General features: G+C 32.1%; 2 protein-coding genes across 2 annotated transcripts; one reads left to right on the forward strand and one right to left on the reverse strand.

Annotated features, from left to right (window-relative positions):
• Window positions 1-3,286: 3,286 nt before the first annotated feature.
• On the reverse strand, window positions 3,287-10,850 carry LOC113006032. Its single transcript, XM_039459329.1, has 6 exons — window positions 10,664-10,850; window positions 6,018-6,242; window positions 4,618-5,322; window positions 4,287-4,519; window positions 3,696-3,867; window positions 3,287-3,615 (listed from the first exon to the last, which is right to left on the reverse strand). Exons 3-6 carry the CDS (start codon window positions 4,910-4,912, stop codon window positions 3,464-3,466), a joined length of 852 nt encoding a protein of 283 aa, XP_039315263.1. The 5' UTR covers window positions 4,913-5,322; window positions 6,018-6,242; window positions 10,664-10,850; the 3' UTR covers window positions 3,287-3,463.
• Window positions 6,279-9,303, forward strand: LOC120359893 (zinc finger BED domain-containing protein 4-like). The gene is made up of 4 exons (XM_039459328.1): window positions 6,279-7,212; window positions 7,445-7,885; window positions 8,008-8,538; window positions 8,621-9,303. The coding sequence occupies exons 1-4, from the start codon at window positions 6,858-6,860 to the stop codon at window positions 9,244-9,246; spliced, it is 1,953 nt and encodes a 650-aa protein (XP_039315262.1). The 5' UTR covers window positions 6,279-6,857; the 3' UTR covers window positions 9,247-9,303.
• Window positions 10,851-12,301: the final 1,451 nt, after the last annotated feature.

The raw sequence follows: 12,301 nt of genomic DNA on the forward strand, positions 1-12,301 counted from the left end.
TCAATATTAATTTATATGTTAAAAATCAATAATGTCTCTGAAAATGTTTTTTTTATTTTTTTCCAGATCGTAAATAAACTTCAATTCCAAGAATAAATAAAAATTACTGGAAAATGGATTGACATGAAAAGGGCATTATTGAACATTATCAATTTGTGCTAACTTAAAATTTGTAAAATCTGCTATTCTTTGTTAGTTGTTCATTAGAGAGTAATAATATAAGAACGGAATATACATAAATAAAATTAAAATAATTGTATGCATATATGATGCGTATATTACATTTTCAAGCATGCTTTTCGGTCTTCACGCTTTCGTCATCAATCGGATTACATTTGAGACAGCAATCGTCAATCCGATTAGCCTAGGGAAATTTTCTATACTAACGTTGAGTACCATTGTTCAATCCAATCCGAGATCCGATTAGTTATCGTAAACACCCATAATGTGCAGCTGTCCTGCCATCGGCCACCTCAGACAGAAATTCATGAGGGTGTCACTCATTACCCCTGATCAAATTTGAGATCTTGAGCCTAGGCGGGTCGTGGCTTTCTACAAGAGCCTAGACCTGGCCCAAACCTGAGTAAGGGCATAGTCACAATAGATCTCATAGGTCGCGGTGACGACTTGGCGGCATTCGCTCGGGCCCTCTTGCCATTTATTATTACTATTATTATTATTATTATTATTATCTGGGCACAAAAATAAGCACGTATAGAGACCAATCCAGCATCGCCTTAAACAAGAAACGAGATTGTTATTTAACGATGTGAAAACCCGTAAAAAGAAAAATAATAGACGACCAATAGACTTGTGATAAACGTGATGTGAAAGATGACTAAGGCCGGTATTCATAGGCTACGGTCCACTGACGCTACAAATGCTTCTAAGTTTTTTCGATTGGTCAATTTGTAAAATTCATTGTTCTGATTGGTTAATCAAACGCTTCAAAGCATTTGTAGCGTTAAGTGGACCGCAGCCATAGTTGATTCTTATATTTAAGATCGTCTTAAGTATCACCTTAAGATGCCATTAACCAATCAGAGAGCCATATTAGCATCTTAAGACGTTCCTTAAGACAACCTTGAAATAAGACTCGACTATGAATACCGGCCTAAGATACTATTAAGCCTAGTTTACACCGAGCACTTGATACGCGTATGTACAGTGCGTTGCATTGATGCCTGGGGTACCGATTTTTAAGGACCACATTTTTTTCTTAGTTATTTTTACGTTTATGACCAAATGCTACTGTCAACGATCGCCGCAGCATTCAGTCATGAACATAAAAATAATCAAGAAAGAAACGTGGTCCCTAAAATCAGTACCCTAGGCATCAATGCAACGCACTGTACACCCAACGACTTTGATTCTGTCCATGGAAAAATTTTTCAAACTAAAAAGTCGCTATCTTTCTATACACTTACAGTTTATGATTAACGTAACGATAAGCTTTAGTCGTTTCATTAAGCATGAACTGCAAGTATGTAGAAAGTGGTGACTTCTCAGTTTGGAAAATTTTCCCATGAACGGAATCAAAGTCCTTGGGTGTACAGTCGTGAGCTAAAAGGTTGCAACACATTTTCTTCCATGGTTTTTGAAATGTAAACTTGCTTATCGGACGGCGAACGTAATTGGTTCTTACCTGTGGATCCAACCAATTACGTTCGCCGATAGATGAGCAAGTCTACATTTTAAAAACCATCAAAAGGAATGTGTTGCAACCTTTTAACTCACGACTGTACTAACTCGTAACTTTCTATTAATTTATCTTACTTTCAACAATGCGTGTATACGTGATACATACATTTAATTATTTCAATTCATATTGTACAGTGCGTTGCATTGATGCCTGGGGTACTGATTTTAGGGGCCACGTTTTTTTCTTGGTTATTTTTATATTTATGACTGAATGCTACGGTGATCGTTGACGCGGGCAGCATTCGGTCATAAACGTAAAAATAACTAAGAAAGAAACATGGTCCTTAACATAGGTACCCCAAGCATCAATGCAACGCACTGTACCAACTTAATATAGAGGGCATTCCGTTTCTCGTACCGAGTGCATAGACAGCAGGGGGTGTTTACGATAACTACCCAGTGAGAAATGACAGGTTGAAAAAACGTCAAATCAACGTCTAAAAAACCAGTTGATATAGACGTCTAAAATTTGGTCTATTAGACGTTTTTGTGTCTTCTAAATTAGACCACTATTAGACGTCTTAAAGACGTTTAATAAACGTTTATTAAACAACTATTTGACATTTATGTAGACGTCTTAAAGACGTTCAATAAACGTTTATTAAACGACTATTAGACATTTATGTAGACGCCTTAGAAACGTCTTATAAGCGTATTTAAACGTCTACTACGTTTACACGTCATCATTAATTGGGTTTAGCAACACTCGTAGTTATGAAACTGACCAATTACAGTCATTCCATTCTTCAGATGAATACTTGTAATTAACCAGTTTTATAACTACCGATGTTATTAAACTCGATTAATGGTGACGTATAAACGTAGTTTTAATAACGTTTATTTACATTCGTTTCTATTAATATACAGCTTTAAAAAACTTGTAAAAATGAATCTTGACCGAGGGGAAATTCACAGCCGGCATTGGTGTACAAAATTTCGGCAGTGGACTGCCGAAAAAAGTAAGCAGTGACCTATAATATTGACGGCATTGTCGTCAGTGGTTGGGGAGTGGTGAGCTCACTTCAGAATCGATCATGGGGTTGAGCACAAAAATTTTTGAATACTTCGGGAAAGCTTTAGAATTTTTGTGCAGGCATTGGCGTATGATAATGGACACGCGGTAGTGTTCATAATTGCATGGCATTGCCTTAATTTTAATATAGGATTGACGGCATTGTAGGCATTGACTAACAATAAGCATTGTCGGCAGTGTACAAAAATGTCGGCAGTGTTTTACAGCAATGCCAAAAATCGGCATTGGTGTACAAAATTTTGGGTTGTGAATTCCCCCTCGATCTTGACTAATCTTTTTCCGCCCAATAGTCAGTAAATAGTCGTAAAAAGCACATAAAATGAAACCATTCAGACAAGAAAACACACAGTTGAACTAAAATTTCCGACGTGGCATTTATAAATAGAATTTGAATAAAATAGAATAACAAAATCGCTTTAAAACACTTGTAAAAATGGGTCTTGACTATCCTTTTTCCGCCTGTCAGTAAATAGTCATTAAAAGTACGTAAAGTGATGCCTATTCAAACAGGAAAACACATGGATATTGAAAGGAGTGAAATATGCTTTTATGTATTACTTCAAAGAAACTTTACTTGCGGTCCATTCTTACAAATTTGGTAAATATGAGATAAGTCAAATTTTCACAATGGAATATATAATAATGGAATGACATACACAACATTTTGTCGTCAATCTGTCACGTTTCTACTATAGCTCTAATTTTGTCCGCGACGAAACGTTACTACCGTCAATACGGAGTTCTCGGTGAGGCGTCAGGAGTCTTAACAGGAATATATGCAATTTCTTGCTTCCGATGTGGAGCTTGCTTCAACCAATTTTGACATGCTCTCTTCAGTTTATTAATGTCACAATTTTCTTTTTTATTACACATCACAGCACCTGAAATGAAAATTTATATTATCGTGGAATTATTTCTAAAAATATCTGTAATCAACGTGCAGAAGAATATAAAAATTTACCTTGAATTAGGTCCCACATATGACATTGTTCAAGAGGAATTTTTGATGAATTGGGATCAAGACCTTTAAAATTTATGTTTTTTGCCAAACAGTTGTACATTAATTTTTTCATCACATTCATCGTTGCTTTTGTTTCATCTGGATCACTTCCATAAAAACTAATATATTTAATCTATAAAAATATAAGAATAAAGGTCTAAGGATATAATTTAGAAAAAAACAGAATACAGAAAGAGCTAGGATCATAATCATAAATAGAATAAATAATACAAAAAAGGTACACCCACGGTCATCGATTCTGTCGCTCGGGAAGTTTTCCAAACTGAGAAGTCACCATCTTTCTACATACTCGCAGTTCATGATTAATGTAACGACTATAGCTTATTGGTCGTTATGTTAATCATAAACTGTATGTAGAAATTTAAGATAGTGACTTCTCAGTTTGGAAAATTTTCTGAGGGACAGAATCGATGACGCTGGATATACTGTGAAATTAAAAGTATTTTAAAACGTATAATAAGAAAAGAGAACACAATTTTTTTAAATACTGAGTGTATATATAATCATTATGTATATGTCAATATAATTTACCGTAGCTGACATATTTTCTGGCTCTCTCAAGTATTTCTCAAATTTTCGAAGATCATTTATAGATTGTAGAGGTAAGGCAGGTAAATTATTGGGTCTATTTATTTTTTTCTCATGAGGCAAAAGGAAAGTCATTAATTTTGTTTGATTTATTATTGATACATCAAGCTTGCTGCTGATTTCGTCCATTCTAAGATATATATTGTTTAGAATTGTTTTTATATCTTGGTCAAAATCTGTAAATATAATGTACTTTTAGAGAAAGGAAGACTAATTATAGATCGAATATTTATGATATAAAAGTTAATCAAGATTATTTTTTTGTTAATAATACCTAAATTCACAGAATGTCTTTCTAAAGATGGAAGTGAAGTTTTTTTGTACTCTTTTCTTTTCCTTACAACTTCTGTAGTACAATCTGAGTTTAATTCTGTGTTAGATGACTCCGTAGACATTAAGTTTTTGGGAGAATCAGGGATGTCAGAAGTTCCTTCTGAATCAAATCTTTGCTGGAATTTCTTCGTTTGTATTGAATCTGCATCAAACTCATCTGCCAATTCAGATGAGTTACTAGAATAAGATTGTTGTATGATTGAAACATTATTTTGCCTCTTTCTTGTATCTTGCATTTCCTTTTCTACTGATATTTTAAAAGGAAAAGTCTCTGCTATAATAGATTTCTCAGAAGAGCAAACTTGTTTCGGAATATTTGTAGAAGAAAAATGCCCCACGTTGGTCTCTTCAAAATAATTTGAAACCTCTTGAAAATTACTATGAGACGAAGACTTTTTTTGTTTGTTATCACTTCTTTCTTTTCTTGTATCAAGTTTAGATTTAACTTTTTCAAATACAGCTAAATTCTTAACTTTAGCATTATCAGTTGATATTACGTTCTTTGAAGAAATGTCTTGTTGAGTAGATATCTTATCCACATCAATGAAATTAGTAGAAGACGTCTGATTCTTTTTATTAATTAAAGGTTGGTCCCTTAGATTTTTGTGTACATTATCAGAATCGGGAACAGGCTTCCGATTACAATCTGAAATACAACTATCTCATAGAACTTTTGTTTTCCGTTTCAGAATATAAAAAAAAAGTTAATATCTAACAGCGTTTTTGATTGCAATGGATTGAATCAATTTTTAATCGATATTGTATAATATCACATACTATACTTTGCTCTCTTCATTCGATTACATTCATGTCGGCTTTAAATCGATATCATCACAATTTTGTTAATATTTTCGTTATTATTTGATCTCAGATCGATTGAATTTATTGCAGTCAAAAATGTAATAAATAACAAGAATTTCTGATAAATTGAATTCTCATGCGTAAGTTTAACAAGTAGCAATAAGCATTACGAATAAAATGTTCGGCAACAGGTAGAAGAAAATTTAAAGAATAATTCTAAATGATAAAGAAAAAATTAAGAATAACAAAAATGCGATATCAAGGTTTCAATTTTTAAATATAAATATTTAAATATTTACATAAAAATATTTAAAGCACGTGAATATTTAAACATTTGTAACTATAATAGAAGCGAATTATTAACTGCAATTTTATTTTTTATATTTTATTATTTAGAATTACTTTTTAAATTTTGTCTAGAATGTTACTGAACATTCTGTATATTGAACATTTCATTAAAATATCATATATTTATATTATACATACAAAAATTATTGCAATAGAAGAAAAAGCATAAAATTTCATTGAATTAAATCTTACCAAAAACAAAATCTTTTACACTGGCTTTTGTGATCTGAGATGTAAACGGAACTTTCGGAGGTGCAGGAAATTTGCTCTTCTTTCGAGTTTCAGGATCTGAATCACCATCACTTTGTATGACTTTAGAAAATCGCTTTCTTTTCCCTTTCCTAAGTTCTTGTTCCGTTTCATAAGCTGAATTTTCTTCGAAACCTTTTGCACCTCTTCTAGCGTCGAGATAAAGATCTAAAAATATACAGTTGTATGTAATAATTAGGGATGTGCCGGATATCCGGCAACTATCCGGTATCCGGCCTATCCGGCCGTTTTGTACTATCCGGCCGGATAGCCGGATATCATTAGTATCCGGCCGGATATCGGATCCAAATTTGATATTTAAAATTGGCGTCATTATTAATGCTGGATTCGAGACGCAGAGTCCTCTAGGAACAAAGCTAATCATTTTTTATCAGACTCTCTTTTGTACAATCTTTTTAAACGTTTATTTTCAATAACGGTGAAGTAGAGAACCTCTAAAGAGAGAGAATCACCAACTGGGGTCACGTGACCGATTCTGTGATTGGCTGACATAACTGTAAAGATTTTGCATTGCGACGTCAATTCATTGGCCGGCACAAATCACGCGGAACCATCGATGGTTCCTCGCGACGAAGCACATCAACGCATTGATTCTAGAGATTTTCTAGGTGAAAGGCATTAGTGTTTTTCTAACCTAACTTACGAGAAGATACAATAGCAAAGTGATTAGTGAAAATTATCGATAAATTTATCTTCCACATGGTGTAGATGACCTGAAGAATATATCGTTCATTTTATTGTTGCATTTAATTATAAAATATAATGGCACAAGGAAAATCCAACGTATGGAAATTTTTTAAAATATGTAGTGATGATGAAAAAAAAGCAGAATGTTCACTTTGCAAAGCGTCGCAAAAAAAAATTATGAGAGGAAAAACGCCTAAATTATTTTCTACAAAACCTTTATGGAATCACTTAAAAAGTAAACATCCATTGGCAATAGAAAACATGGATGGAAATACAGATCCTGAAACTGATCCACCAACTTTAAACTTAAACTCTTCATCATCAATTTCACACTCAAAATCTCATCAGCCTACTTTACAATCTTTAATTAAGAAAAAAGAAATGTGGTCTTTGGATGATCCAAAAGCCATGAATATAACCAAAAAGATCTGTGAGTATTTTTTATTTTTATATATATTTAAGAGAAACGTTATATATTTTATAATATTATTATAAATAAATATTAAATAATTAAATATTTATTCTAATGCTAAAATTTGTAAATAACATCAACGTCAAATTATGTCTAATATTGTTTCTAATAAATAAACGTTCGATTTATAATAATAAATTAGTTTTATAAAGTTTAAAATTGTCAATTATTTATTTTTGTTATCTTTTAGGCGAAATGATGGCTCTTGATGCTGAACCATTCGCACTAGTTGAGCGAAAAGGCTTTCAAAGATTAATAAAATATTTGGCACCGCAGTATCCATTACCTTGTAGAACATATTTTTCTGAAAAAATTATGCCACGTTTGTATGAAAATTTGAAAACATGTATTAAAGAAAAATTAATTACTGCGATAAATATATCGTTCTCCACCGATATTTGGACTAGTCCAGCAAACAACGAGTCATTTATAAGCCTGACAGCTCATTTCATACGAAGTGATGATATGCATAGAGAAATACTTGTACTCAGCGCGAAACACTTTCCTGATAGTCATACTGGTTTCAATATCGGTCAGATATTAAATGATGTGATGGAAGAATGGCATATAAGTTCTAGTCAAATTCATCTCATTTTAAGGGATAATGCTTGTAACATGATTATAGGAACTGGTATGTACTTTTAAACAATTTTACAAATACATAGTATTCGTTTTGCAAAAATGTAACTATGATTAATTGATTAATTGATTAATTGATTTAAAATTATTGATATTGACAATTTTAACTTACAGATATGTTAGGAGAGAGTGTAGGATGTTTTATTCACACTTTACAACTCGTGATTCATGATTGTATTTTTAAAAATCGAAATTTTGTTGAAATTTTGGGGAAATGTCGAAAAATTGTTGGACATTTTAGCCATTCTTCACTCGCCTGCTCGAAACTCAAAAACATACAAGAAAATTTGAAATTGCCAATTCATAAGTTAATCCAAGATGTTACTACAAGATGGAACTCAACATTTTATATGTTGTCAAGACTTCATGAACAACGACAAGCGGTAACTGCATATGCTGCGGAGAAAGATATACCAAGCCTTACGGCTATGCAATGGAATATGGTAGAAAACGTTATACGTGTTCTCCAACCGTTTGAAGAAATGACTAAAATGGCCAGTTTAAATTGTGAAACAATTGGATACGTTATTCCAGCAATTGTTACTCTACACTCGTATCTTTCAAAACGACAAAAGGATACTGGAGTAATGATGTTGAAAGAAGATCTCAAAAAAGCGATGGAAGAACGATTTCTTAATCCTATAGGTATTGTTATAATGTTTACTACTTTAATAAATTTTTATTATTATTTTTTCTTCAAAATAAATAATTTTCTATTGTTATGTAGGACTCAATGTCAAAGATCAAAAATGTTTTGTACTCGCTACCGTATTAGATCCAAGGTTCAAAACAAAATTTTGTCCAGACGAAAATAAGGCCAAACAGTGGATTATTGAAGAATTACTAGAAGTGAATAAAAGAGTCACTAATGATACTGAAAACAATACGCAGAGTCATAACGTCAGCTCTCTTCAAGAACGAAATGTCATAAGCGAAACACACGAGGACATTTGGAAGTGTTTCGACGACATAGTAAATAATTCAAAATCTGATACTGATAATAGCAATCTTGATGATTCAGAAAGCATATCGTTTGAAAGACAACCAAGTGAGAGAAGTAAAAAGAAAACTGCTGTCTACAATGCTGAGTTAGCGAAATACCTCGTGTTACCATTGTCACCTAGAAATGAGGATCCTTTAATATGGTGGAAAATACATGCTTTGGAATATCCAAATCTCAAAATTTTGGTTATAAAATACTTGAGTGCTCCTCCTTCTTCTGTCAATTCAGAAAGACTTTTTAGTGCAGGAAAGTTAGTTTATTCTGATAATAGAAACAGATTGTCACCGCAGAATGCTGAAATGTTATTGTTCATCATGAAAAATTTATTAATATTAAACTACAATTTTTGAATGTTGAAACTATGATGTAAATAAAATATAAAATCATAAATAAATCTGATACTTTTCTTGGTTTTTATTATAATTATTTATATTTAATTTATTCTTATTAAAGAAAATAAAAAATGAAATAATAACATAACAAGTAATAATATAAAAAATTTATGTTATATAACTTTGACGATTATAAATAATAAATAATTAAATAATTATCACTTATATGAAGTATATTCTTCAGGAATTAGTACCGGATATCCGGCAAATATCCGGTATTCGGCCGGATAATTAGACTGCCGGATATCCGGCCGGATATTCGGTATCCGATTTTACATAATTGTCGGATATCCGGTATCCGATATCCGGCAATTTCACTATCCGGCACATCACTAGTAATAATCAAGTTTAAGAGACAAAATAAAATTTTGAATATCTCAAAACAGGAAAGATTTGAAGGAACTCTTATTAATAATTTCCTTTTACATTAATTGTTTTAATATAAAACTTTTAACAAGTTATTGATTATGTGTTTACTAATATGTGAATAATTATATTTAATAAACAGTTGTTATAAGAAAATAAGATGTTCCATTATATAATCAACAACTTTTATGTCATATGATGATTATAATGCAAAGTAAATTAGTAAATATATGTGTATACGGTTATACATAAAATGACGACATTTATATGAAGTAATTTTTAATTACTAAAAATATTCGGCCAGTATCGAACTGCAACATTGTGCCAATACTTGAAATCAATATCGGGCCAATCTCGATAGTTAGTATCGTGCCAGGCTTTAGAGCCAGCGTTGGTCCGATCTGATCACTCAGAATATTCGCCCAGTATTGGCTACAAGTGTCATGCCAATATCGAGTCTTGTTTGCCGATATTGACCCAATACTGGGCCGTTTGTCAATTCCTACATGGGACCTTTATCACATACACTCACACATGTATTCACGCGCGCGCACACATACATACATTACAAGACATAAGATTACGTTCCGTTTCACGTATGATGCGCATGATGTATCATTTCATCCTTGTTTGACATTGCAAGAATAAAATGAACATCATGCACATCATATACGTGAAACGGAATATAGTCAGACATTCACGCACTCATGCATACGCACGCATACGCATGCACACGTACGCATACGCAGCATGCATGCGTGCACACGCACGCATGCATGCTTGATAAAGTGATAAAGAACAAGCGCGATCTAAATTCAACGTTTTAAGGATATCACCGAAAGTCTAACTTTTTAAAAAAAAGGTTATAAAAACTGTTGTATATCACGATGTTCATAGTATTTCAAAGGAAAAAATATACTGGGCATTTTTGTCGTGTTTACAGAGTGTTAATATAAAAAACTTCTTTATTGTATATACATATAGATAAAGCCAAAAATATAATACTTACATGACTGTCCAACTTTATCTTCGCCACAACCGTTCTTGCTAAATGGGAACAATGGGAAGCAACACAACACACGCAACACCAACAACACCTTTACGTATCGTAAAACAATCTGCACTAAAATTCCGCTAACATCGGAAAACAAATGATAGGGAGATAGCGCGCGTGTAGGCCGGCTCAGCGCGCTTGCTCAACGGTCTCGAAGTCCGTTTTTTTAGCTTTGCACATGTAAAAGGTTCAATTGAAAAGAACAGACCTCGAGATGTTGTGTAACGCGCTCACATTTTAAAAAATATATTTGATGGAATAGCTGCACCAATTTAATAATTGTAAACTACAAAATTGAAAACTGATCATCGATCCCTTATTTAATTTCTTAATATAATTATAATTAAATGTATAACTTCATTATTAAATAAAAATATTATATGTATTTACATAAATAATTTATAATGTATCGAAAGTGAAAAAGAAAAATAAAATATAATAGTTAATGAGTTTTATGTTTTACAGTTGACAATTCTTGAATTTAATCGATCGATTAATTAAGTTAACCAGAAATAGTAAGATCAATAATGGAATTTCTATAAGAATGCTTTTACAGAAATTTAATTTTGGCAGTATTAAATTAGTCAGTAATTAATTTTACTTATTTTGAGTATTATGTACAAAAATACAAATAACATTGCTTTCAAGCATTTTCGAGAAAATCGCAATTAAAAAGTTTTGGGCATTTTATGAATAACTCTTGCAAGAAATATGATTTGGACGACAATAGAGATGATAAGTTGAAAAGACGTCTATTCGACGCCAATGTCATTGATGGTTGATATTAAGGCGATGCTAAACGTCTAGCATCGCCTTAATATCAACCATCAACGACATTGACGTCGAATAAACGTCTTTTCAACCTGTCATTTCTCACTGGGTAATCGGATCTCGGATTGGATTGAACAATCCGTTCGTTTTCTGTTCCTGAACTCCCTGAATTAGTGTGCACTTAAAATGAAATAGATATATATTTGAAAGTTAGTGAAAGCAAGAAGGAACGTTCCAGTGCAGACTAGTGTAGGAATAGAAAACAAGCCTAATGGTACTCAACGTAAGTATAGAAAATTTCCCTAGGCTAATCGGATTGACGATCTCTGGGTGTTTACGATAACTAATCGGATCTCGAATTGGATTGAACAATGGTACTCAACGTAAGTATAGAAAATTTCCCTAGGCTAATCGGATTGACGATTGCTGTCTCAAATGTAATCCGATTGATGACGAAAGCGTGGAGACCGAGAAGCATGCTTGAAAAGTAAGTCTTTTTATTTTATTAAATAATAACACAAAAAATAAAAGATTAAGTTACAAAGAATGATTTGAATTTAGATTTATTATAATTTTTTTTGTCTAAACACTGGATTTCGTTTAAATTTCTGTTTGTAAAAATTAATTAATCTATTCTAAAGTTTGTGGTTATATCGGAAACAAATCAAAATTAATAAAACAATTATTAATTATTAGGTACATATTAAAGCATATAATATTTCAAGCATATCATATAGAATTCCTGTTTATTATAAACTTAGTAAACATAACTTTGAAATTATTCAACTACATTATACATTAATCAATATTAATTTATATGTT

Source organism: Solenopsis invicta, unplaced genomic scaffold (genome assembly GCF_016802725.1).
Source record: "Solenopsis invicta isolate M01_SB unplaced genomic scaffold, UNIL_Sinv_3.0 scaffold_315, whole genome shotgun sequence".
Classification (NCBI taxonomy): domain Eukaryota; kingdom Metazoa; phylum Arthropoda; class Insecta; order Hymenoptera; family Formicidae; genus Solenopsis; species Solenopsis invicta.